The following is a 26,150-nucleotide window of genomic DNA, read 5'->3' on the forward strand; positions in this document are numbered from 1 at the left end:
TTCTTTGCTGCAGTTTCATTTCTTCCAAGGCAGCCAGTGCACTGAAGAGGTAGAAGACAAAAAAATGCTCCCAAAGCAAAGACACCCCAAGTTAAAGACTCCAGCTCCTGCTGAAACAGGAATCTATCCAGACCTAGTCCGTGGATCATGCCTGAGCAGTGAGTGGCAGAGGGAAGGAAGCATACACCCTGCTTTGTAAACAGCAGCTCCTCTAAAACCTCCTGGGAACGTGGGAGTGTTTGTCACAAGGGTATCTAAACAAAGCCAGTCGTTACTGAGCCTGTTATCTCTGTAACACCTCACCTGATCCCCAGAGGAAGCTGCTCATCACAGCGATAAGCCTGGGAAATGAGGGTCTCACTGCAGGGCACAGTCCAGGCTGGTTGTCCCCAGAGCAGAGGGAAAGGAGCCTCGAAGAACCTGCAGCATCTCATCCTTGAAGGGCCTCATGACTGAAAGGGTGATGCTCCTTGCAGGGAAACCACCTTTAGCCATCCAAGGTGTGGCAAAAGCCACCTGAGCTGTGACCATGCTGTCCCAAGGACTTGAGAAGTGCCAGAGCCTGTTGTGCTGCTGTTTTGGGGGCTACTGGGGCAAAGACAGGGGCACTGCCGCAACTGGAGTCCCAGCTCTCAGGTATCCTTGGCCAGAGTGGGAGAGCAGCCACAGCCACCTCCTCTGTAACTGAATTTCAGGGGTTTATGAGTTTATGGATAGTCTTTTACCTCCAGACTTGTAACTGAGAGCTGCCCTTGAGCCTTGCTGAATAAAACCTTTATTTTACTGCAAAGGCCACCTGGGGCAGGGTGAGACCCATGTGTGGATGTTCCCTGCTCTGTCCCCAGCCTCCACCCCAAGGAGCCAGTCCCACTCCAGCTGGGTTTATTCTTTATTGGGCATTTGTCACGGAGCAGCAGGGGGAGCTGGGCTGAGCTCAGCTGCAGTGGGTGGTCACAGTGTGGACTGGGGGGGGTCTCCCACACACTCAGTGTGTGTCAGTCAGCTCAGAGCATCATTTTGGGTGCCAGAGCATCCTCAGGGCCCATTCCCAACCAAAACCTGCACAAACGCTGCTGAGCACTGACAGAGGCCCCTCGGCTCCTGCGGGACAGGCGTGCGCTCCACCTTCTCTCTGGCTCCTCCGTGCCTGCTACGCCTGTCCCTCAGGAAAGGCTTTCACCCCAAAAACGAGTCCCCAGAGTCCTCGGTGTGAGTCAGTCTGTGCTGACAATCAGCTTCACGGCGATGCCGAGGGCCAGCGCGGCGATGGCCGCGGCCACGGCCAGCCCACGGCGGAGGAGCAGCTGCTTGGTGACCGCCACAGGGGTGCCCGGGGAGGAGGTGGCTTCCCTCAGCTCCAGCTGGTACGTGGGTCCCTCTGTCCTGGTGATGCTCATGAGCACAACGTCGCTCTGTGATTCTAATCCCGCTGCAAGGAGAACAGGGTTTGGGGGGGACCTCAGGAGGGGTTTCTCAGGAGGGTTTTGTCACAGGGCTGAAGGCACCTTAGGAGCAGTGGAGATCTCAGATCTCAACCAGGTCCTGCCCCTGGAGGTGGGACCAGGTGAGGACTGCCCACAGGTTGTCCCTCTGCCAACCTCTGTCACCGTCCTGAGCCCATGCTTGTAATTACCGCTCTCCCCGTAGCTGAGGGTGTCACCAGCATGACACTCCCCCATTTTATGGGCTCATTCCTGAACCTTTCAGGACCCTTCCTGCACCAAACCCTCCCTTGCACACAGTGCCCAGCTCCTGCCATACCGACAGACCCCAGCACGGCCCTGGCAGGGAGGAAAGTGTGGGGCTGGGGGGCTGGTGCCATATCCAGGTCCTTGTAGGAGCCTTCGGGGCCCAGGCTTGGCAGCTCCTGTGGGGTCACTCCTGCGCGGCGCTGAGCCTGCCGAGGGAATGTGCTGGGGTTAGTTGGGAATTCCCACCTGGCAAAGCTGTGCTGCCTCTCCTGGGGCCTCCCTGGAGATGTTGAGGCACAAGGTGATGCTCAGGGCTGAGGTAGCCCAGGTCACTCCATCTGCTCTGAGCTTTGTGTCCCCAAAAGAGGGGCAGGGGGAAACCTTGAGGTCACTGAGTGCTTGCGCAGGGGGAAGCTGAATTCAGGGGTGTCGTGGGAGTGCTGGGTTTTGCTCTGGAGCACTGGACATGAGATTGAGCCTGTCTCATCCCAGCAGGGCATTGAGGACCTTCCCAGTGCAGGGATGTGCTGTCAGTGCCTGGATTACCTTCTTGGCTGCCTTCTCCCAGTCCACACGGGAGATGTAGGTGAGGAAGCTGGTGCAGAGCATGAAGACGCAGACGAGCATCCCAATCCACAGGCCTGCAGAGGGCACACAGCATCAGCCAGAGCCAACCCAGCCTCCCAGGACAGCAGGTCCGGAAAGGGAATGTCACCCAGGTCAGTGGGGACACGGGGTGCTCATGGGTGCCTGCTTTGGGGTTACTTTTTCCCAGTAAAAGCTCCCCGCAGCTGCAGGAGCCATCCCAGTCCAGCCCAGTGTGTGGGCAGGTCAGCAGAGGGACAGAGCCGGGCACGAGGGTTGTGGTGAGCCCCCAGTGGAGCTGCAGCTGCCTGGGGGGGGTTTGGGGGTGCAGTGCCCAGGGGTCAGTACCCATGACGCCGATCCTGGCCACGAAGAGCAGCACAGCTGCCAGGGGCATGCCCACACCGTAGTAAGTCACAGCGTTGAGGATGGCACCAAATTTCTGCTTCCCGATGCCTCTGAGCACCCCACTGCAGGCACCCTGCCAGGAGAGGGAGAGGGGCTGGGGCAGGGAGCAGCACCTTGGCCCAGCTCCCTGCCTCTGCCCATTGTTTCTGTGTCCCTGCCCAGTCTTGTGGGTCGCCATCCTTTTATGCACTCGACGTTTTCTAAGGGATGATCCCAGGAGTTCTGCAGGGTCCTGGTGTGGGCACTGGTGCTCAGCTGCAGCCTGAGGGACCCTCAACTGCCTGATCCATGACACTGCTGAGCACCAAGGTTCCCCATGGAAAATAGCAGCATTCCCTGGGACTTACAGTCATGGCTTCAAACAAGTGGAAGACAACGTAGACAGGCATGATCCACGCCACCAAGTCAATGATTTCCCTGGGGACGGAGGAAAGCCAAGGATCACTTTTGGGAACTGACCTCCACACACCAAGGCCAGGAGCTGGGGGCACTCACTTGTCTGTGGTGAAGACATATCCCAGCACATTCCTTGTGGCAGCTAAAATGGACCCCACAATTACAGAGAACACCCCTGAAAACAGAGCACAGAGCTGAGCCCGGCCTGGCTGGAGAGCAGGGGGAAAAGAGGCAGGCAGAGGGCTGCAAACACTCCCTGCTCCATGGGAAGGATGCCAGGAAGAGGCTTTCCAGGCTGCTGTGGACTGACCTGTGCAGATCAGGCTGGTGTGGGAGGATCTCTTGGCCATCTCAACGTTGCCAGCACCCAGCGCATTGCCCACCTGCACGCTGGCAGCTGTGCCCAGCCCCAGGGGGATCTGCAAGCACAGGGCTCACATGTGCCTGACAATGGGGCTGTCACAGTGACAGGGGGATACCCACCCAGCAGAGAGCAGGGTGGAGTTCAGGATTTGATTTAAAGCATCTCTGTGAGGAGGGAGGGGCAAGAGCAGGGAGAGATTTGAGTGCAGAGGGGAAGATGGGGTTTGCTGGAGCAGATTTTGCTGTGTGCCTGTCTGGGGACAGCCCCCTTGGAGCCCTGGTGTGCAGTGGTAACCCAGCCCTTACCATGAAAGCAACAACAGACACCTCATAGATGATGGACTGGACAGAGAGCTCCACAACGCTCAGCAGGCCTGTGGGACAGGAGGGGTCAGTGGGACAGGAGGGGTCAGTGCTGGCTGTGGGTGCTGCTCTGGGTCCAGCCTGGCCGTGTCCTGGCAGATCCCCTCTCCACTGACCTATCAAGAAGCTCCCAATCTCGTAGGTCCACCACTCGATGCACATCATGAGCATGCTGGGGATGGCCAGGGAGGTGAAGCTGTCCCACTCCAGCAGGCACTCGCTGGACCAGCCTGTTGAGAGGAGAAACACCTGATGGATGACCAGCCTGGCCAAGGGTTACATCCTGCACAGCACCCAGGGCAGCTGGAGGTGCCACTCCTGTTCTCAGAGCCTCCACAGGAAGTCCAGCAGTTCAATGTCCACCTACAACCTCTCTGCTGCTGCCCCATGGGCCACAGAGCAGCGCAACCCTCAGCCCATCCCTCCTGGAGCTGTGTCCAGGGACACCCTCCTGCTTACGTCTCTGCTCATCTGGCTTGGGGGCTGAACCTTCCAAAGCCTCAGCAGAAAGTTTCATTTCTGCAGAATTAATGTTTAGTGCCGATCACAGCTCTGCCAGTGCTGGTGCGTGACGAGTGCCACTGAAGCAGCACTGTGGGCTGGGGTTAATGTTTCACCATCAGGATGAGCAGAATTCCTCTTCTATCAAGAACACCTGATAGAAGTTTTATGGACACTTCTGGGTAAAGCAGGAAGCAGAGGGAGCAGAGCAGATGTCCTTACCTCCCCAGGTGTTCACATGGAGCTTCCTGCCTATGATGTACAGGAACAAGAAAATGGCTTGCGAATACTGAGCGATGGTGTTGGCCCAGGCAGAGCCCCTGCAGAGGAAGTGAGAAAGGTCATTGGCATCCTGCTTATGCCTCCCTCAGGGTGGAAAGAGACATCCTGCTGTACCCCTGGGAGCTCGGTGTTCCCTGGCCAGTGCCAGGTGCCCTGTTTTGCCCTCCAGGGGACACAGGTGCTGCTCACATGACGCCCAGGTGGAACACGAAGAGGAGGACGTAGTTTGCAGCCACGTTGGTGAGGTTGCCGATGACCCCACTCAGCACCAGGGGCCACATGATCATCTGCAAAGAGGAGGAGATGGGGGAGTCTTCCCAAAGGCTTTGGGAGGGAGGTGTGAAGCTCCCCCCAGCCCCACTCTCAGTGCCTTTCCCAGAAAAAAAAAAAAAAAACAAACTTCCAGGGATGTTGCCTGCTTGGAAAATGAGTGTGGTGGAGGTAAATCCCTGGTGTGGGGAAGTATGAAGGGAGGTGGGTGGATACAGCTGGCTGTGGAATGGGGTGATCTACAGGGTCAGAGCTCTTTTGGGGCACCTGGGCTCCTTGTCAGTGGGAGCAGTGAGCATGGAAACCCTGGATGCACTGTGCAAGGGAGCCCTGAGCCAGGGTGGGTGTGAGGACTTTGGGACCCACCTGGTTCTGCAGATATCTTGTCTCCAGGTTATACAAAAAAACTGCCTGCAAAGGAGATTTTGGATGAGAGGGAGGCAGTGCTGAGCTGTAGGATGGGGACAGCCTGTCCCCATGTGCGGGTGGCACTCACCGGGAGGGCAGGGAGAAATGCATTCACGTAGTGCTGGGTCAGCCTGGGGGCACAGAGACGGGCTCAGGGAGGGGCATGGCCATGGCCACCTCCCTCCTCTCAGCCCCTCCACACCGGGGAGGGATGAGGGGACCACCCAACCTGGAGACATCGGGATCCTGCTGCATGAGCAGCATCAGCGGCTCGACGTTGATGAGGACGGCGCAGCAGGGGAAGCAGCAGAGGAGGATGATGATGGTGGCACGCTGCAGGATCACCCCCACACGCAGCAGGTTCTTGCTGCCATAGGTCTGCAGGGTGAGAGGGCAGCAGTGAAATCAGCTGGTGCTGGGGGAAAAGGGGCCCTGGAGAGTGCGGAGCAGCCCTGACCACCCTGAAAATCTCCTGGGAAGGGTTTGGAGCACAGATCTCCTTGTTATGGGATTGTTGCATGGGGAGAAGCTTCCCCAGCTCACAGGAGCAGCCAGGGCTCTGTGTGGTGCCTGGGCACCATCGGCTGATGCTGGACACCCCCCATGTCCCCAGGATAAGCCAGCATGTCCTACCCACCTGTGATATCAAGGTGTCACACGCTGAAGTCAAACCGTAACCTACAGAGATGGCAGTGACATTTATAACCTGGGAGTTAAAAAAGCAAGGAGTGAAGGTGAGCATTTTAGACTTCCAGGTAGGGAGAAGGGGGCTGAAAGGAAAAGTGGGAGTATGATATCTCCTCTTTTTCCCCTGCCATATCTCATCCCCGTGTCAGCAGGGAGGGAATGAATGCTTACAGCGATGGCCAGCGTGACAGAGGCCAGCTCAACCTTGCCCAGGTGGCCACAGAATATGGAGCTGACGAGGTGGATCAGGAAGATCAGCAGCTGGATCAGGATCTAAGCACGGAGCAGAGCTGAAGGTTAGGGATGATGGGGGTGAGCAGGGCTGGTTGTGCTGGGGAGAGTCTCTTACCAGCGGCCCCGCCAGCACCAGCAGCTGCCTCACGTCCTCCCAGAAGTTTTCCGGAATCCAGCGGCGTTTCTTCTGGCAGCTCTCGGGTGTGAGGTCGCCCTGGCCGGCGGCCCTTCCCTCCCCGAAGCCGTTCTCCTCGGGGAAGCTCTCCGGCTTCATGGTGCCCTGCCGGGGGAGTGCAGCGAGCCCCTTCCTCCGCGCTCTGTTAAACCGCGCCGGGGCGAGCAATGTGTAACCACGCCGGGCTGAACTTCAGCCGGGGCCCGCGGAGCTGGGCTGCCCAGGGGAAGGGTGGGCAGCGGGGCAGGGCAGGGCACGGAGCGGCGGAGCCCGCGAAGGAGCCCGGACACACCGTGCCGGGTGTTTGCTGCCTGTCCTGAGTCAGCGTTAGGGCCGAGCCGTCCTAAATCCACCCTGCGAGCCCTCCTACCTCTCCTGCTTCACCCCAGCAGTGGACACGGAGCGGCGGAGCCCAGGAAGGTCCTGGCAGCGCACGGCAGCGCCCAGGAGGCAGCGAAAGGAGCCCGGACACACCGTGCCAGGCTCCTGCTGCCTGTCCTGAGCCAGCGTTAGGGCCGAGCCATCCTAAATCCACCCTGCGAGCCCTCCTACCTCTCCTGCTTCACCCCACTCCCGCGGGCAGCGGCTGGAGGCTGCTCCTGCTCTGGCAGCGGCGGGCAGGGCTGTGGGGTCTGAGGGCTCTGCTGAGCTCTGCCGGCAGTGGCGGGGCTGTGTCTCACTCACTCCCATCACAGTGGCCAAGACAAGCCGGCCCCTTGGCTCCTGCTGTCCTGGCACAGCCCCGCCGTGTCGGGTTTCACTGGCACCGCTCCCCCGGAGCCCGAATGGGGATGGGAGATGCTGCCAGTGCAGCCCCCAGCTGCACGGAGTGGGCTGGGATAACGCGTGGCACACAGTGGGACACCTCCCTGCCATCCCAAACCTACCGGGGCTCTGAGCAGGGCAGGGTCTGCCCCGTCCTCCCGCTGGTGCTGGGGGTGGTGGCGCGCTCCAACTCGGTGTCACGTTTTTTCATTCACAGGCCAGCAGCACCAGGAGAGCTGTGGGGTGACAGGGAGGTGCACACACCTGTATGAGGTATTGACCTCCCAGCGCCCAGCAGCTGACATGTCACAGTCACCCAGGGGCAGGTGAGAGCCCGGGCCAGGCCCGGGGGGACTCAGTGCTGGGCTGGCTGCATTGTGACATGGGGCAGTTCCCTGGTGGTTGAGCAACACAGTCTCCCTCTTCTAGTGCTCAACAATGCTGACAACAACAAATCTTGCTTTTGTACCCGAGGGGAAGAGTGGTAACACTGTGTCTGGAGCCAGCCCCAAACCTCAGGGCCAGGAGCAGACCCACAATCTTCCCTCTCAAGAGCACAGTCCTGCCAATGACCAGGGTCACGCTCACACCATATTAAACAGCCCAACGTTTACTCAGAAAACTTTATTGTATCAAAATCCCACCTTACAAAAGTGTAAAGAAGAGTTGCTTTAGGCCCTGTGCCCGCCCTGCAGAGGGAGAGCAGGGTCAGGGCCAGCACCCAAGAGCAGAGTCTGACATCTTCCAGCAAAATCCATTTTGTTCCACAGCTGCTGCAAGTGACATTTGCCACCTCAAGATGCAGTGTGTGAGGAAATGTGCTGCGGGCAGCAGGAGCCTCTGCCATGAGCAAATGACACGGTCCAATGTCCCCAGAGAGCAGGACAACAGCACCAGGGCCCTGTCTGCTCTCATCCACCTCTGATGAGTGACACCCCAGTGCAGAGCAGGAGAGGAACCAGCTCTCCAGCCTTTTTTCCCAGGTGCCACATCCTCACCCCCTTTAAGAACTCTGCGTGTGGGATAAAACGTTGTGAGCTAACCAGAAACCGTGCAAAGGGACTTTTTGTAAGGCACTGTGGGGGAATCCCTCCCCCTCCCCATCCTCTGGGACATTGCCCTGTGCCCTCCTGCTCCATGCACAGCTCCCCAGTGTCCCTGCTTTATCCATTGCCAGTCAGGAGCCGGACCAGGACTCCCACCAGCAGGACAGCGATGGCAGCAGCAGCAGCCAGGCCTCGGCGGAGCATCACAGCTCTCCATGGCACAGGGGGAAGGGCAGGGACCACAGCAGGCTCCTCCTGAGGGCTGAGCTCATGGCCAGGCTGCCTCTCAGCCATCACCATGCTCTCAGGTAGGACCGTGGTGTCCCCGGTGTCCGTGTCAAGGGAGGTGTAACCTGTGGGACAGACAGAGCTGCAGGGAGGCTGCACAAGCACCTGTGACAGTCCTCAGGGTCCCTTCACAAGGCTTGGGGACACTGGGACATACAGCCCTGCACCTGTGACAGTCCTCAGGGTCCCTTCACAAGGCTTGGGGACACTGGGACACACAGCTGCAAGCTGTGTCTTGTACCCCATTGCTCAGTGCAGGAGAAGTGACGCTGGCTCAGGGCCAGCAGCAGGCACTGTGCTCTTTCCAGCCATTTGAGCCTCCAGGACAGACGTGGTTGCCACAGTTGGGAAGGAAAGGAAGGGGTTGGGTGGAGGATTTGGGCCCCCTGCCTGGTGTCAGGCCTGGCTGCATACCCACAGCAGATGTTTTGACAGCAGCTGTGCCATTGGAGTTCACATCTTCCACTTGTTCTTTCATTCCAGCTCGGACTTGAGCCTGAAAACACAGGGAAGAGTTGTTCTTCTCAGGGCAAGGGTGTCCTGCCCAGCCCTAAAAACTCTCCACTCTCCCAAGACAAGCATTCTCAGTACCAAACTGCTCCTCTGCTACAGGAGAAGGACAGACCCCAGTTCACTTCTGCCACCTCCCAGAGGGCTGTAGTGTTGTACTGAAACAGGAGTTAACTCAGCACTTTTCAAGAACTACCAGAGAAAAGCACAATTCTCACCTCCTCTGCAGCTTTCCTCCAATCCATGCGGATGACAAAAGCCAAGAAGGAAAGGGCTTGCACGGAGATGCAAATGATCATCCCAACCCACAGACCTGCAGCAGTGGGAAGTTCCTTCAGGGAAAAGCTTGAGGAAAACCTGCCTTTGCCAGTCATTGCCAGAATGCCCAAGGACTTCAGCCCAAGAACTTTCAAGGAAACAGCTCCTGGGGAAGCTGGGAGTAAGCCTGGATTTATTGGGACCAACTCAGTGCCCGCCCCAACCACAGCAGTGTCCAATCCAGCCCCGCTGACCCAAAGGAAGATCCAGGCACGAGTTCCAGGGCTCAGCCTTTGCTCCACACAGCTCAAAACCACACCAGCTGGAGGGAACACGTACCTAAGACCCCCATCCTGGCTGCAAACATCAGGGAGATGCCGATGGGGAAGCCCAGGGTGTAATATCCCACGGCGTTGGCCATGGCGCCCAGCTTCTGCCGGCCCGTGCCCCGCAGCACCCCGCCACACGTGGCCTGAGGAGAGGGACACGGCGTCACTGCCAGGGGCCTCCAGGGCATGGCACAGCCCTGGGGACAGGGAAACCCACAGCACTGCCCCACCCAGCCAAGAGGGAGCAAAGCTACATTCTGGAGCATGTGGTGTGGGGCTCGTCTCGCTCCAGGTGGCAACACAGACACGGAGCAGATCCCGAAGAGATCCCCAAGGTGCCTCCCCCAGGATATGACAGGAGGAAACAGGCCAGAATTACTGTCTGTTGAGTATCCCAGTGTGCTGGGAGAGCCTGGTATCTCTGGAGAGCCAGCTGCTCACTTGTGTTGCTTTGATAAACCAGTAAAAAGCTGGGGCTGTGGCCAGGGGAAAAGAGGAGGAAAAGCTGAGGTGTCTGCAGCAATGCCAGGGGGCAGCCACAGGCACAGAGGTGGTACAGGTAACACAAGCAGCTGCTTTGATAGTTTCCCAGTTGGCTTCTCTGGATCATTTTAAGAGGTCCAGAGTGGGCTTCAGGCAGCTTTTGCCCAAGCTGCAGGGAAGAGTCACTGCATGTGCTGCAACACTCACTGCTGTGGCATCCAGCAAGTGGAATGGACCAAAGATGAGCATCACTCTGGACACCAAGGTGACAATCTCCCTGTTGGGAAGAGGGATGGATTGATCAGGGGAAGCAGCACCACCTGGTCCCTGGTTCTCACATATCCTCCTCAATCAACCACAAAGGCTGATCCCAGTTTTCTGATCCCAGCCTGGTTCCATGGTAGTGTCCCAGTGTTAGAAGCAGCTGTGCTGCCCAGCTGCCCAGGGATGCTGGGAAATGGGGAGAAACCTTTGAGGAACCTTTGCCAGATAGGGGTTTATGAACTCTTATCTGTCAGCAGCTTCCGGGGTATAAATAACAGCCTCCAGGAAGGCAATAGTACTTAAAAGAAAGCTGTTAACCCACGTGTCATTGGTGAAGATGTATCCCACCACGTTCCTTAGGCTCCCCAGTAATGCTGCAACCACCACAGCGAAAACTCCTGAAAGAAAAAGGAACAGTCAAATTGCTTCAAGGGCAGCACATCCTGCTCCTGACCCAGGCCCAGACCTCAGGGGCTCCATGTGGTGGTGACTGGACTTCAGTGACCTCAAATGATACTGCAGCAGAGGACAAGTCTGTTTTCCTCTCACTCTCCCCCGATATCCCCTCTACCCTCTGGAGTGTGAGGACAGAACATTAAGCTGCATTTTTAATTATCAAAGCCTTTGCACCAGGCTCATAGCAGAAAAGATTGATCAGGATCTTGCCTTGCCCAAAGGGTCCAAACAAGTGTGACTGGGTTCCTATGGGAGGTCCCCAGCCTTGGGGGAGGGAAACTGAAGTTATTTGCTGATAACTGCCCTTTATTCTGCTCTGCAGGACTGCACTGACCTGTGCACAGCAGTGCAGTGATGCAGGAGGTCTTGGCTTGCTCCACATTCCCTGCTCCCAGGGCATTCCCCACTCTGACACTCGCAGCCACGCTGATGCCCAGAGGCACCTGAGAAGCAGGAGACAACAGGGGGTGAGTGACAGAGCCTGCAGGGCCAGCAGAGCCTGCAGGGCCAGCAGAGCCTGCAGGGATTTTCTTCTTCCCCATTGGGGAACTGGGGACAAACTGGGATTGCTGCAGTGAAGGGATTTCCCATCTGCAGCACACCTTGGAGAGGCACCACCTGCCTGGTACCAAGCCCTGCATCCCAGCCCAGCTCTGATCCACAGGGTCACTTTTTTGGGGTTCCTCTCAGGCTATTTAGGGTCTCACACCCCAGCCCTTACCATGTACGCCACACAGGCGAGCTCGTAGATGACAGATTGTGCACCCAGCTCCACCACACTGATCAGCCCTGGAAAAGATTTGCCACCTCCTTCACTGGCTGAAAAGGAGGCACCTGTCCCCATGGGATGGATGGGAACACCTGCAGTGTCCTGCAGATGCCCCTGTAGGTGAGGAGGCTGCTGCTGGCAGGGCCAGGGGGCTCTGGGGACACCCTCAAGCAGCAGCCACCAGGCACCAGAGGGAAAAGAGGATTTGGACTCACCAGCCAAGAAGCTCCCAATCTCAAAGGTCCACCACTCAATGCACATCATGACCATGCCAGGCACTGCCAGCCAGATGAAGGATCCCCAATCCACGAGGCACTCCCTGCTCCAGCCTGACAGGAGGAGGTGAAGCAGAATGAACATGTGTTGTTATCCTAAAGGGGAGCCACATCCACTCTCTGAGGACAACCCCCCCTGCAGCTCACAGGACGTCAGCCCAGGATGCTGCTGTGCCATTCCTGAGACAGGATATTTGACAAGAATGTGTTAGGAGCTACAGTAAAGGCCTTGAGGACATGGCTACAGCACCTTCCCACTGTGAGGGGATGGCAATGCCTTTGTCACGTGCTGGTGACAATGCCAAAGACGCTGATATCCTGAAGGGTTAAGATAGAACAGTACCTCCCCAGGTCTTCACATGGATCTTCCTCCACCACATGTAAAGGACGAGGAGGATGGCCTGGGTGTACTGAGAAACCATGTTAGCCCAGGCAGAGCCCCTGGGGAGAGACAGGCAGATTACAAGTGACATCCGTGCCCACCTCCCCAGCCACAGCAGGACAGAGCCCAGGGCACCCACAGCAACCTTGCTGCAGATATGGGACAGACCCCTCCAGCCTCAGCTTTGCTGGGGTTTGGAGGGAGGGGGTGGCAGAACTGGGCACACAGGGAACCCCCTCATGCCCTGAGCAAAGCCCTGCACCCAGGGAGAGCCTGTGCCCAGCCCTGCTCACACTTACACCATGCCCAGCTTCAGAGCATAGAGGAGGAAGGCGTTCATGGCTGCATTGAGGATGTTGGCTGCAATCCCTGTCACCACCTGAGGCATTATGATCTCCTGGAAGCGAAGGAGGAACTTTGGAGTTTGCTTCCCCAAAAGGCAGCCCAAGCCCCATCCAGTGAGCACAAGGGAGACCTCCAGCAACACCCAAGGAGAAAGCCAAGAAGGCAGCTCCTGTTCCAGGTGAGGCTGGGCTGTGTGAGACATGCAGGAGGTGACAAGCAGAGCTCAGGAGCTGGTGCAACCCATAAAACACAGAGTTGGGAAAAAGGAAATGGAGCCAGCTAAGAGTGGTTCCCCTGAGCTCAGCCAGGGCTGGCTCATCCCACATTGCCCAGCCCAGCTCTCCCTGGAACACGGTGAACTGAGATCCCCAAGTTTATCCATGTTCTGGGAATACCTGCATTCCAAGGCCAGGAGCTGGCCAGTTATACAATACCTGACTCAGTAAATATCTTGTCAGCAGCTGGTACAGAAACGCTGCCTGCAAAAGCCAGGATTCAGTTCATCACCACACTGTGACCACTGCACACCGACACACCAACCCCCCTGCACCTTCCTCCAAAGCCCCTGCGCTCCAGCTGAAGCACTGCCAGCACCCAAAACCAAGAGAGACAAAAAGCACATCTCATTCCCATTGGGAAGACAGATCGGTCTCCAAATGGGAAATCTCCAACGCTTCCTCATCAGCGTGAGAAAGCCTGGAGAGCTTGGAAGGATAAACCCACAGACCCTTATCCCACAGGGGTTCTGCTCCCTGCCTCAGAGGATGTGAGTGTGGGAACAGCTGTGAGTGTGGGAACAGCTCCAGCCTTTATCTTGGGGCTAAGAGTGAGCCTGGAGGCCCTGGTTCCAATGTCCATCACAGGTTTTGTGGCCACAGCAAAAGCCATTGCAAGATGAGAGAGCCCCTGTTTGCTGGTCCAACAGCTGCTGGCCTGTGCACATCCTGCAAGGCACAAGGGCTGTACAGCCCTAAAGCTGCCCTGTGAGGAACACAGCAAAGGCCTTCCCTCCTTTCCCTGGTGTTCCTAAGGTACTCAGAGCTGCTAGTAGCTTTAGCAGAGACTTACAGGAAGAGCTGGAATAAAGATCATCACGTAGAGCTGAGTTAACCTGGAAAGAGAGTTGTTTCCCCAGTTAATGATCCAGCAAAGCAAGAGCCAGGCCAAACAGAGCTGCACTCGAGCTCCAGAGAGCCTTGATTTCAACACTCCATGGCAAATGCCTGATCCAGAAGGGCTGGATCTCACCCCTGACCTGGAGACCTCGGGGTCCTGTCGGATGAGCAGGAGGATCCTCTCGGTGTTGATGAAGAGGGCCCAGCAAGGGAAGCAGAAGAGCAGCAGGATGAGGATGCCTCGCTGCAGGATGGTGCCCACCTGCTTCAGGTTCTTGCTGCCGTAGGTCTGGGTCAGGAGAGAGCATCAAGGTGGGCATCACAGGGAGCCAAAGGGGCTGGGCAACAACAGGACAGCTAAATGCCTTTCTTGTGCCTTACAGCTGCAGATACCAGGCTGGTTGGGTGCAACTTGCAGATTGCAAATCCTTTGGCACCCAGGCATGACCCAGAGCTCCTTGGGGAAGGAGCAGGCTCCAGCCAGAGCGTTTCCAACCCTGTTCTGTCTGGAAGCTGCCACTGCCCTGCCCTTTGTGCTCAGATCACGCTGCACAGGAGGTGAGACACCCCCAGCAAACACTCCCAGGCACAGGAAAGGGGGAGCTGCTACTGACCTGGGTCATCAGCGTGTCACATGCTGAGGCTAAGCCAGCACCGATGGAGATTCCTGTCACGTTGATAACCTGGGGGAGAGACAGGGCAAGCTGGCCCACAGCACTGCCTCCCTCCCAGCTGGGTGGGGAGACAGCTCTGCTGCAAGTTTCTGGGAAGTTTTCCAGTCCTTCTCTATTTCTCAGAATAACACAGTCTGGTTAACTAAAGGTTCTTCTAGCAAGGGGTGAAGATCTAAAGCACCACAACAAACAGTGCTGCTCCTGGCTACATGCCCAGGTCTGCTGGGTTCAGAGAGCTGGCCAGAGGCTCTCAGGTGCTGGCCTTGCACTGGCACTGCTCAGCTCCCCTCTCCTGCCTGTGCTCAGGGCAAAAAAACCCCCCAGGGCCCTCACATATACATTCCTACAGATCGGGTTTTTCAGTTCTTCAGTTTTTGGTGACACGTAATTAATGTGTTTTAAATCCAAGGGGAATTGGAGCAATACATACAGACACAGCCAGGGTCACAGCATCCAGCTCAGCTTTCCCCAGGTGGCCACAGAAGATGGAGCTGACCACGCTGATCAGGAACCCCAGCAGCTGGGCAAAGAACTAGGATGAGAGGAGAAGGAGATGGTGAGATGAGGACCTGTTAGGGCTTGTGGAACACCATGCCTGCCCCAGGAGATGGACTATGAACACTCAGGTTTCCTTGTGCTTCTGTCCATGCCTCGAGGCCAGGGCTCTGCTGAGGTCCTGGGAGCCCATCCCTGCTTGCCAACACTGCTGGGCAGGGAGGCAGCTCCAGCACTCAAGCAGACTCTCAGTAGCTTTGTCTTTCAAAGCCAACATCTACCTGCCCCGTGGTATTTTGGTGTTACACAGCCACTCTGCCAGATGACCCCATTTAAGAGAGGCTTAAGGGCTTCACTAGAAATCCTCTTTTCCAGGATGAAGGCTGCACAGAGAAGGGAAAATAAAACATCCCAGTGCTTTTCCACATTTGCGTGCATCTGTGGAAATCTATCCTCCAAAACCACAACATCCTCTCCTCCTGGAGGGACACCAAGGCCAGTCTGTGAGCTCCTTGCCAGCAGTGTGCAACAATGCTGCAGCAGAGATTGCACTCCAGACCTCCTTTTCCCTTGGCAAGAGGATGTCTCCCTTGCAGGCATCCAGGGCATGGAGTCATGGCACAGCTTGAAACAGATGGGCAGGAGTTAGGGACATTTCTACCCACTGAGGGGGGGGCACAGCTGGAAACCATGCCCAGGAGCTGTTCATGCTCCTTCCCACACAGCAGTTGGCAAGACAAGAGCCCAGAGCTGCTGGAAAACCAGCTCTGAGGGGTCAGAGGAAGAGCAGAACAATCCCTTCTCCTCTGCAGACCTCCCAGCGCTGCCTGCAGATGCAGGCCCAGGCATGCTCGACCTACTGCTGTGAGTAATCCCCACAGGAGGGGTTTGTACCTCCAGCATCATCCCAGCACAGCGTTTATCATGGAATGATCGTCAAACAGCAGCTGTAGGTTTGGGTTGGAGGTGTCTGTGCACATGGAGGAGCAGACTGTGCTGCAGGCAGCATGGTTGAGGGGATTGAGAGGGTTTGATGTGCTCATCTACAGAAACTGAAACTAGTCCAGGCTTCTTCTGCTGACTGAAACACAGCAGGTCAGGGATTTGATGTCAGGGAGGTTGCCTCTGAGATGTTTAACAGTTGGTATTTATTTACCAGATAAAGCAGAAGACTAAAAGCACAGACGTTCACACACGAGTGATTGGGAGCAGGGCTGGGGTGCGTGGTTCCCCTCTGCAGAAGCCTCTGCAAAACGTGCTCAGCACTGTCTGTGCCAGCTACCAAAGGGTCATTTCCCTCCAGAGGGTCCAGACAAATGGCAAACGGCAGCTCCAGTCCAGGGAGGATTTCAGGACAGCGAGCACCGGGCACCCAGAGCCCGCTGGAAGGGCCAGATATGGAGCTGGCACTAAGCAAAGTGCCACTTGTCACCCAAGGGGTGAGTGGCAGTGCCAGGGCTCAGGCCTGGTTTCACAGAGCAGTTTAACAGCTTAGTCCCCCTCCCCGAGCCCACCAGCGCTGTTCCACAGCCGAGCTGCAGGGAAGCAGGGACCACGCTGGGCAGCAGTAAGAGCGCCTGGGGCAAAGAATAAGGACACGGGCGGCAACCAGGCTCGGGGAGCGGCCGAGGGACCGCGGTCGCAGAGCCGTACCCGGAGGCTGGAGGCAGCCGAAACCCGGCGGGACGGGACCAGCAGTGCCTGAAATCCCCCTCCTGAGCATCCCGGAGCGCCCGGAGATGCGGACAGCCGAGCCCCGCCACGATCCCCGTGCCGGGGAGCGTCCCCCGGGTGTCCCCCGTGTCCCTCCCGCCTCACCCCGCCCAGGCTCTCACCACGGGCCCCGCCAGCCGGGCCAGCTCCAAGCACTCGTGCCGTGCGCCCGCGGGCAGGAGGCGCCGGGCGCTCCGCAGGCACCGCGCTGCCGCCATCGCCGCCACCCCGGCCACCCCCGCCCGCCTTATGGGCACGGCACGGCCGCCTCCGCCCCCGGGGCCGCGGGGCTGTGGGCGGGGCGGCACGGCTCGGTACGGCTCGGCAAGGCTCGGCTCGGCTCGGCTCGGCAGCTCCGTGCTCCGGGCTGGGAGCGGGAGTCGCACGGCCGCGCTCCGGCAGCCGGGCAGTCCCCGCACACACGTGTTGGTGCCCAGAGCCCGTCGCGGGGAATTTGGGGACTGGGGATCCCCTGCCGGTGATGGTGGTCTGGGGATCTGCTGCGCAAAGGGCAGGGGACCTCCCCTGTTTGTTCAGCGGCATCTGGAGCTCTCCTGCTCGCCGGCTCTGGGATGGGGATTCCCTGAGGAGACACGTGTTGATCAGGGGGTCACCAGAGACCCCCGGGTGGTGGTTATGGACTGGGAGAACTCCTTGTGGGACGATGGTTTAGGACCCCCAAGGTGCTGTGTCCTCCCTAACACAGGAGCTGGCAAATGTAGGAATGGGACATCCGAGCAAAGGAATGTCCCCTCTGCCATCAGCGTCATGGAAACAGCCGGCTCTGGGCAGCCTCCTCTTCTCCATCCACTCACCAACACCTGGTGAGCAGGGATTGTCCCTGATCCAGGGATTGCCACCCAGCAGTGCCCAGCGGTGCAGGGTGAGGAGGTTGGAATGGCTGTGTTGGCCCAGCACCTGGCAAAAAGGAGATTTGGTTTGGTCAGAGGCTGGGTTGTTACAGGAGTGAAATTTTACCTAAGTGCTGGTAACCAAGTAGCTGTAACCAAACCTATTGCTAACGCATGGAAAATTGCAGTGGAAAGTGGGTTTCGGTTTTCCAGCTGTTTAAATGCTGTCCTGGTGCCTTATAGCTGTGGTGTCACCAGCTCGAAATAGAATGTCTTGTTAATGTTTCACTTATCCCCTTGTCCCTTCAGATACGACGTGACATCATGAAAAATCGCATAGTAGTGGTGGTGAGTCACAGTCATTCTGATTTTATGTGCCGTGATAAAATCAGAGTATTTCCGGACAAAAGAGTGCTCCTCTCAATGATCTTTCCCTCCTCTCCTGTGGGTGCAGGATGGTGCTGCAGGGACAGCTCTGAAGAAACAGAAATGGTTATGGGAAAAGGTGATAACTGGTGGTGTGACTGTCACCAGCCTGGCTGCGAGATGGCCGGAGGGCTCCTGCCGTGCCTTATCTCCCGTGGAGGCAGAGGGGAAATGATAAGGCTCAGATGCTGTTATTCATGGTCCTAAACGAGCAGTGCAAGTGTGAGTCCCTTTGAAGTTTACTGGTGACCCTGCTGAGATCAATACCCCGGGCTGATGAAGAGCAGGGAGAGAATCGGGCAGAAACCTGGGGGGAAAGGGCTTTGAAAATAAAAAGGGTCATCTTTACAAGCTTGGGGAGAAAAACTCCCTCCCAGTCCCAGGAGCCAGGTCCTGGACTATCCCCCAGAAACCAAATACACACAGAAGGGCTGTGGTTGAAATCAGTTTCCTTGTGTTTTGCTGGTGTTGTTTGAAATCAACTCTGATCACTTTCAGAAGCGCTGGTTTGTGTTTCTGTGGTTACACGTGGATCCCAGTCCTGCTGGAGAGTGGCAGAACGGGCACCCGGGACCTGGCTGGATGAGCAGGGGTGCCCTGAGGCCGCAGGCACAACAGACCTGGCACTGCCTCCGCCTCTGTGACAGGGACAAGGACCTTGCCAGCAGCTGGATTCAGCAGGACTTATCTTCTGACGAGGATGGTCAAAGGTACCACGAGCTGCCCTCAGCAATCCGGATATTAACAGGATTGCAACACAGCCGGAGGAATTTGAAGGGTCAAACTCCGTACGGTTGTTTCAGACCCCCAGTGGATCCATAGCAGCGTTTTGGGGGGCCGGTACCTTAACACAGAGCAGTTTGAAGGAGTTAATGTGTGACCAGCCCCAGCCCAGCTGGAGCAGACGGGCTGTCCTGCTGGAGCTGGTTTCGGCAGCCGGGACACTGTGCAGTCCTCAGCAATGCTGATGTGACTGCAGAAGAAAAAAACTGAGAGGAGAAGGATTGCAGTTGACTTGCATCATGTGCAGAGCAGAATTAGCTCTTGTTTTCCCTGCAGATTCCTCACAGGATGGTTACCCCAGGCTTTCTCTGGGTATGGATGTCCATAATCTGAATCACAGACAACATCTCACTGCTAAAATGCACCCCACAAATGTGCTCGTGATTGAGAGCTGCCCAATAAGGAGAATGTCAGGACACAATGGGTTCGTGTCAAGCACTGAACTGTTTGGAGTGTGTCCCTTTCCTCTAAGGCATCTTGCTGTGGCTGATGTCCACACACTGTGGAAGATCCACTGCCCTCAGTGCAACGTGGAGTTCAGGATGCAGCTGAATTAAAAACTGAGGAGCCTTTTGCAATCAAATTAAGGTTTTATATAAGTTTCGTACCATAGATCAGATGATCAGAGCCATCAGTGGATACTTTAGGGTAACCCTGCTGTTTCAGCGCCGCATCCAGATGGTTTTTGAACCCACCACCACCCTGGGCAGCCTCTTCCAGGGCTCGGCCACCCTTTTGGTGAAGAATCTTTCCCAGATATCCATCCTGTTGCAGCTCGAGGCCGTTTCCTCCTGTCCTGGGCGGACCGACTGCCGCACACCTGGCTGCGATCTCTCCGCAGGGAGCTCTGGAGCTCCATAAAGTCCCTTCGAGCCTTTCTTTTTTCCCGGCCGCGCTGTCCCCGCTCGCTGCCCGGTGGCGGTGGCGGTCCCCGCTTGCCGTGCGCGGTGTCCCCGGCAGATGGCACCGGAGCCCCGCGGTCCCTCCGGTCCCTCCGCAGCACCGGGAGGGAACGGGGGGGACACGGATCCCCTTTTCCTGCCGCTCCTCTTCTCTCCGCTCCTCGGGCTCGGCGCTTTTCCCTGCCTCATTTCGCCGGTGTTCGTATTTTTCAAGACACTAATGAGCTGATTTTTCAAGACCCTAATGTTTAATAGACACCGGGTGTCTGTTAAACATGCAGGGAAATCCCAAAATGTGCCAATCATTAGCCAAATATACGCCAAATATTTTTGGAAAAAAATACTGGTTAAATATGCTTGGAAAAAATATATATTTGAAATAATATACATAAAATTAAAAAAAAACCCTATAAATATAAATATACCTACAAATATAGATATAAATATAAATATAAATATAAGTATAAATATATATAACATATAATATAGAAGTATATAACGATATAATGATATAATAATGTATAATATGCTAATAATAAATATATATAATAAATTAATTTTATTTTATAAATAAACTAAATATAATAAACTAAGAGATATATATAAAATATAATAGTTATAATATAATAAACTAAATATATTTGAAAAAATACTTGCTAAATACTTAAGTGAAAAATATAGTATGTACTAGTCAACTAGGGTGTAATATTAAAAAAAAAAACCTCACTACTTATGAAAAATAAATAGGAGCTGGAAAAATGCAGATAGGCACTGGCTCTATATGGACAAGAAATTTTTTGTTAAAAACCTTGGGATGCTGTCCTGACTCTTTAATTCTAGTTTCTCAAGCTGGTTCTCAAATGGGCATCCTGAATCTGTGATTTTGCTGCAGAACCAGCACCTCACCCACCACATTTTAAGCTCTCTCATGGTGTAACTTCAGTTCAGTCACACCTCACCTTGTGATTTGTTTTTTTTCATTAAGAACAGCTGTTTCCTCATTTTATTTTATTGTTCCTTAAGAGAGAAATGCTTTCGACTTTTTCTGTGTTTCAGAGCATCTTCCTCCTTCTTTGTTCACTAAAAGCAGGGCCAGACGTATTAACTGCAGCCATAAATATTTTTACAGCAGAATATTTATCTTGCTGCATGGGTTGGTTGAGTTCAGGGTTGCAGACTTAAAAAACAGCTTCCCTGCCCTGAAGAACCCAGATACTTAATTAAGGCAGATAAGGAAGGACAAATAAAAAACAAGACAAAACTTCTCCTCCTTTGAACCACCTCAAGGGAGCAGGTCTTGGCAAGAGAAAAGAGATATTGTAAAGCTGAAATAATAAGAATAATGATAATTAATTGTATTTATAAAGCATCCCCTAATGGCTCTGGATGCTACACAACGATTTTAAATACAATGGAAAGCAACAACAGTAACGAGAAACCAAATAAGGAAGGGTTGTAAAAATGAAGGTGTTTATTGCAGTAGATAGTAAGATTTCATGTGCTGTTTTGGGGCTCTTCTGCAGCATGGACATCAGTCGGGAGCAGCTGAGGATCCCGCAGTGAATTCTGCAGGCTTGCAGATTGCAGACTTTGATTACACAAAGAGCAAATACATTTTACAGCCTGGTTTGCATGTCACTGTCTCTGCTTTATTTCCTTTCTGTATCCCAGCCAGACAGACGGTGTAACTCAACGCAGCCCGATTTATGTTTATGCTTCTGGATTGGCTTTCAGGTTTTTCTGCCTGCATCCGATAGGGGTAAATATGTATTTATGTTCGATTTTGGAAACAAAGAAGGGAATAAATCTGTGGGCTTTGGGGGAGGCTGGATCTACCCTCATGGGCGAGTCACAGAATGGTTTGGGTTGGAAAGGAGCTTATGGAAGGAGCCCTGGAAGGAATGGCTGAGGGAGTTGGGGATGTTTAGCCTGGAGAAAAGGAGGCTCAGGGGTGACTTTATCATTCTCTATTAATTATTGAAAGGAAGTTGTGGCCAGGTGAGGGTCTGCACCCAGGTGGAGGGTCTGAGCCTCTGCTCCAGGTAATAACAGCGAGAGGACAAGAGGATGGTCTTAAACTGCACCAGGGGAGGTTTAGGCTGGACATGAGGAAGAAGTTCTTCACAGAAAAAAGCGCTTGGGCGCTGGAATGGGCTGCTCAGGGAGGTGGTGGAGTCACCATCCCTGGAGGCGTTAAAGGAAGGCTGGATGTGCACACAGTGCCATGGGCTCTTTGACAAGGCAGTGTTCTGTCAGAGCTTGGACTCAAAGATCTTTTCTCACCCTAGCTGGTTCTGTGCGACCCTGCGTGTGCCACCACAGGTCTCCCACAGGCCGGCAGAACCTTCCTTCCACCGGAGCAGGCTGCTGGGAGCCACATCCAGCCCGGCCTCGCACGCTCCAGGGATGGGACACCCACAGCGCTCCGAGCAAGCTGCGCCAGCGCTTCCCCTCTCAGGGAAGAATTTCCCCCCAACTCCCCACCTAAGCGTGCACAGTGCGCAGCCCGGTCCCGCCGTGCCGCTGCTCCGTGCCCGGCCTGGGCCGGCCGCGGCTCTGAGGGGCCGGGGGGGCCGGGCCGGGGCGGCGCTGCCCGGGGCGGGGGCGGGCGCGGGGCCGCGCGGCGCGGCAGCGCCCCCTGGCGGGGCGGGGCGGGCGCGGCCGGCGGGCGCGGAGCGGAGCGGGCGCGCAGCGGGAGCGGAGCGGGATGGCGGGCGCGCTCACCGACCTGCTGGGAGAGGTGCTGGTGGCCGCCGACGGCGAGGAGGTGGCCGTGTCGGCGCTGGCCGCCCGCGGGGTCTCCTTGGTGGGGCTCTACTTCGGCTGCAGCCTCGGCGGCCCCTGCGCGCAGCTCGGCGCCAGCCTGGCCGCCTTCTACGGGCGCTTCAGGGGGGAGGCGGCGGCGGCCGGCGGGCAGCGCCTCGAGATCGTCTTCGTGTCGGCGGAGCAGGAGCAGCAGCAGTGGCAGGAGGCGGTGCGGGCCATGCCCTGGCTGGCGCTGCCCTTCGCCGACAAGCACCGCAAGGTGAGCCCCGCGGCCGCGGCCGGGCGGGGGGCGGCGGGGCGCGCCCCGGGCTTTGTCTGGGGGCCGCGGGGCTCGGCCGGGGCCGGGCGCCTTCCAGAAAGTTCCCGGGGGAGCCGGGGAAGCGGCGGGGAGGTGGCGGCTGCTGTCCCGCGGGGCGACGCCGGCTCCTGCGGGGCCTGGGGGCCGCGGTACCGGTACGAGGGGAGCCCTGGGCTGGGCACCGTGGGCACCGCCGGGCCCGCAGAGGAGCGGGGCTGCAGGTGAGGTGTGAGGGGAGCTGCTGCTCCGGGCACGGCGTCACTCCGGTGGGCACCCGGGCAAGGCAGACATTGCCCTGACAGCGGACACGGTGCCCGTGGGCTCCTGCCCGGGTTTGGGCACAGAAAGGAGCCCCCGGCAGCCGTGGGAGGACACGCGGTGCTGGAGGAGCGAGTGAGCCCGGCTCGGCTGGCGAGGCTGCCCGGCCAGTCTGTGGGATGGGGTTTGTTCCTCTCGTTTGGTGCGTTCGGTACTCTGCAAGTTACAGCTTCTCATCCGTAGAGTTTAATCTGAAAGATAATGGACAGAAAGCACGCTAAGACCCAGACAGAGCAGGCTGCGATGAAAAGAAAGGCGCAGGCTGAGCCTCCACTTCCCAACGAGCTTGCAACGCTTAAAAGGAAAAAAAAAGAAACCTCTTTAGAAATCTAATCTCTGGAAGCAATTGAGTAAGAATTGAAAAGATGGTGCCCCACAGTGCCATTTCTAAACGTCTTTCTGGCGAGTGGTTGAGGCAGCGGGTGGCTCAGCCCTGGCTGGGATTGGGATAACGCTGGTACCTGCAGGGCCGGGGGTGGCTGAGCCCCCTCAGGCATCCCCCGTGTCTGGACACTGAGGGGCTGGGATGGAAGGCATGAGAGGGATGGCATCTTCCAGGATGGGTCTCTGAGCCCTGCTCTGCTCCTTAGGTGAAGGACTTGTTTAAGGAATAGGTGGCTGCTCTCTGGCAGCGCCGTGTGATGTCCCTGCTGCTGAGAAGAGATGTAGCTTTGAACCATGGATTTGCTGGTTTTTCCCTCATTTGCTGCCGTTTTTTTGTCACTAAGCCCCCAGTTCTGCAAAAACTCGTGTATTTAATGCCGTGCACCTGGATGATAGTGCTGCCCAAGGCCCCCAGTTTGCCCCTTTGAAGTCCAGACACTTCTAACTGGGAGCTCACCCAAGTGCTCGGGATCTGAGCAGTTCCATTAATCAGAGGAGCTGCAACCTTCAGAGAAACTACAGTTTAACTCAGGTTTCTTTTAAACCAAACCCTCTTCCTACAGGGATGTGAAAATACTGTGGTTCCAATTAGTAGCTGACCGTTTCCCTACAGAACATTTCAGATTATTTAGATGGTGGGACTTCTGCTTGCCGTATTTGCTTTAAAAATTCCACTGCAATGTAGTTAAATGGTCGGGAAATCATAGAAGTGGAAGGTGGCATTAATTTTACGTGCCAGCCAATGCTTCCATCTATTAGATTGCAAGAAAACATGAAATAAAAAGATTATGGGGTCTTAAACTCTTATTCCAAGAAGCCCTGAGTTAAATTCAGGATTATTTTTGTGTGGAGTGTAAAGTAATTGAAGCTCGTGCTGTATATTTTCAAAACTAAGCAGATGTGATGTGGCTTTGGAGGAAGCTTAATCTACGGATAACAGAGAACCTATTTGTAAGTTGTAAGGGCAATTATGTCAGGATATCAGATTTCTAAACAGGAGATTTATAACCTGTAGCTCAGGCAGCTAGAAGTTTCCTTGTATAATAGGCTGATTTTTTAAATAGTCGGGTTAATGACCTGACTCCCCAGAAAAGCACAAACTTTGTATTTTTCAAAAACATGCCAGCGAGAGCTGGGGAAGTCGAGCATATGTTCAGTACCTCACGGGCTTAATTTGTTTTAAAACAAAAGCATTAGAGGAATGTAGGCAGTGCTTTTGAGTTATGGTTCCTTTGCACTAAGGGATACTCCTAAACCCCAGCGAATTATATAGATTTATGGGAAGAAAGGGATATTGTAGATGCAGGGTAGAGACAGCAAGAGGGGTGGGAACACTGAGAGCTCCCAGCTCCCCATCCTTGCAGCTTACAGGGCTTGTTTGGGAGAAGCTCTGCCCAGCAGGGTTGAATGTGGGTGATGACCCGGCTCAGAGTCCTCCAGAAGTCCTTTCAAGCCAACTCTTCCCATTGTGGGTTGCTTACTTTATTTACTGAGGCCATGAAAGCTTTGTGGAGAGATGATGGCTTCCTATCCTATAGAAAAGCATCACTTTTGTTGCTCAGTGTTATTAAAAAATATGACTTTTAAGGTCCATCTGTCATTGTCCTTCTCTGGCGTACTCTGCATTTTTCTACATCTCTCTTTCTTCCAAATCCTGGACACCTAATAGATCTAGGTTGATAGATCTTAAAACCCAGGCTCCTTTGTGGGTTTGCAGTACAATCCCCACAGTCCTAAAAGTAAATTAGCATCTTACTCTGATGGTTATTGGGGAAAGTAGATGGAATTGTCAAAGCAAACAGCCGCTCTTTGTTGAATGCCTCGGTAACTCAATAATGCTGGGGTGCAGTTACCAGGGACAGCCAGTTCAATTGGAGTAACTTCAACACACAGCAATTTTTGCCTCCAAACCAGTAATAAAAGAAAGCAGTACAAGTCAGCAAACATCTGGCCATGGGGAAAGCCTTTGATTAATGAGGAGGATGGCATTATGCCTCTGTCTGAGCCGCAGCCAGACCTATTATTGGGTGGGGTTTTTTCAAGGACAAAACCAGAATGAGCCAAATGAGATTGGAGCCTTTAGCTCATAGTGCACATCCCTCAGTTAGGTTGTTCAGGCCTGGATTTGAGCAGCCACAGGTAGCTTTTGGTGATTGATTTTTCTTCTGATAATGCCTGGCTGAGCAGAGCAATGGGGAGAAGATGTTACTCAGTGTCTTCGTTTTGCTTGTGGTTTTGGTTTAACATCACCCCGTTGTTGTCTGTTTGCATGGACATCTGCTCAAGTTCTGGAGGGTTGATTTAATAACAGCTTTAATATCCTGATTGCTGCTGAGAGCCCCAGTAGTGTAAACAGCCCCCATCTGCCTGCATGCCCTGATGTCCCCCAGCACCCACAGTGAGCTGTCTCCCTTCCTGCTGTCGGAAGGGTCCCAGACTTCTCCTGGTGAGCTCCACACCGTCCCTGCTGCAGAGTCCACCCACACTCAGGGTGAATTTGGGTGCTTTTCAAGGCCTTGTGGCACACAGGCTGTTGGAGGAGTGCTGCCCTGCTGCGTTGCTGTGGGACATCTTGGGCATCTCTGCTAAAAAATGCTGAACCATCCACATTCTCCATTGAGTAGATCCTCTCACCTGGTTCCACATAGGAGTGGGAGAAAGGAGAGTGCTGGAGGAGAAAAAGCTCTACAGTGAGGGAGCAGCAGTTTATCTTTTGCTGTTGTTTATTTGCCTTTGCTTTTGTTTTTACTTGTTAATTTCTTGGCCCAGTCGTCTTCCTCATTCTTTTTCATCTTGAAATTTCTCCTGACATTTCCTTGGTGCATCCACACAGTGCCGCAGTGGCTCTGGGGCTGTGCTTTGCCTCTCTCGTGTTTTGTGTTTTTCTACTTT

At 55.3% G+C, this 26,150-nt stretch overlaps 3 protein-coding genes across 4 annotated transcripts in view; 1 reads left to right on the top strand and 2 right to left on the bottom strand.

Annotated features, from left to right (window-relative positions):
* Positions 1 to 888: 888 nt before the first annotated feature.
* On the bottom strand, positions 889 to 6,985 carry LOC136564933 (multidrug and toxin extrusion protein 1-like). The gene is made up of 18 exons (XM_066563269.1): positions 6,916 to 6,985; positions 6,304 to 6,468; positions 6,126 to 6,227; positions 5,905 to 5,973; positions 5,497 to 5,645; positions 5,352 to 5,398; positions 5,226 to 5,266; positions 4,779 to 4,876; positions 4,530 to 4,627; positions 3,923 to 4,036; positions 3,750 to 3,817; positions 3,391 to 3,499; positions 3,180 to 3,255; positions 3,032 to 3,101; positions 2,625 to 2,757; positions 2,238 to 2,332; positions 1,762 to 1,897; positions 889 to 1,429 (listed from the first exon to the last, which is right to left on the bottom strand). The coding sequence occupies exons 2-18, from the start codon at positions 6,460 to 6,462 to the stop codon at positions 1,215 to 1,217; spliced, it is 1,779 nt and encodes a 592-aa protein (XP_066419366.1). The 5' UTR covers positions 6,463 to 6,468; positions 6,916 to 6,985; the 3' UTR covers positions 889 to 1,214.
* An 862-nt stretch (positions 6,986 to 7,847) lies between these two features.
* Positions 7,848 to 16,751, bottom strand: LOC136565028 (multidrug and toxin extrusion protein 2-like). Of its 2 annotated transcripts, XM_066563421.1 has the most exons (17): positions 16,653 to 16,751; positions 14,753 to 14,854; positions 14,263 to 14,331; positions 13,789 to 13,937; positions 13,602 to 13,644; positions 12,968 to 13,012; positions 12,488 to 12,585; positions 12,150 to 12,247; positions 11,747 to 11,860; positions 11,484 to 11,551; positions 11,097 to 11,205; positions 10,629 to 10,704; positions 10,250 to 10,319; positions 9,570 to 9,702; positions 9,191 to 9,285; positions 8,877 to 8,958; positions 7,848 to 8,527 (listed from the first exon to the last, which is right to left on the bottom strand). In XM_066563421.1, exons 1-17 carry the CDS (start codon positions 16,746 to 16,748, stop codon positions 8,292 to 8,294), a joined length of 1,683 nt encoding a protein of 560 aa, XP_066419518.1. In that variant the 5' UTR covers positions 16,749 to 16,751; the 3' UTR covers positions 7,848 to 8,291. The 2 variants fall into 2 exon arrangements, with proteins under 2 accessions (XP_066419518.1, XP_066419519.1); XM_066563422.1 differs by lacking the exon at positions 12,968 to 13,012.
* A 5,436-nt stretch (positions 16,752 to 22,187) lies between these two features.
* Positions 22,188 to 26,150, top strand: part of NXN (nucleoredoxin) — a 47,367-nt gene continuing 43,404 nt past the window's right edge. The window contains exon 1 of the mRNA XM_066563630.1: positions 22,188 to 22,517. Coding sequence (XP_066419727.1) covers positions 22,200 to 22,517 — 318 coding nt within the window. The 5' untranslated portion in view covers positions 22,188 to 22,199. The remainder of the gene's footprint in view (positions 22,518 to 26,150) is intronic.

Source organism: Molothrus aeneus, chromosome 20, assembly GCF_037042795.1.
Source record: "Molothrus aeneus isolate 106 chromosome 20, BPBGC_Maene_1.0, whole genome shotgun sequence".
Taxonomy (NCBI): Eukaryota; Metazoa; Chordata; class Aves; order Passeriformes; family Icteridae; genus Molothrus; species Molothrus aeneus.

Excerpts from the sequence above, each read along its gene's own strand:
- LOC136564933 (XM_066563269.1), bottom strand. The coding sequence starts at position 6,462 with ATGAAGCCGGAGAGCTTCCCCGAGGAGAACGGCTTCGGGGAGGGAAGG. Across the intron at positions 4,628-4,778 it reads GTGTTCCACCTGGGCGTCAT|GGGCTCTGCCTGGGCCAACA; the intron begins GTGAGCAGCACC and ends CTTCCTCTGCAG. Across the intron at positions 4,037-4,529 it reads CCATGTGAACACCTGGGGAG|GCTGGTCCAGCGAGTGCCTG; the intron begins GTAAGGACATCT and ends TCCTCTCAACAG.
- LOC136565028 (XM_066563421.1), bottom strand. The coding sequence starts at position 16,748 with ATGGCGGCAGCGCGGTGCCTGCGGAGCGCCCGGCGCCTCCTGCCCGCG. Across the intron at positions 13,938-14,262 it reads GTGACACGCTGATGACCCAG|ACCTACGGCAGCAAGAACCT; the intron begins GTCAGTAGCAGC and ends CTCCTGACCCAG. Across the intron at positions 9,286-9,569 it reads AGCCAGGATGGGGGTCTTAG|GTCTGTGGGTTGGGATGATC; the intron begins GTACGTGTTCCC and ends CCACTGCTGCAG.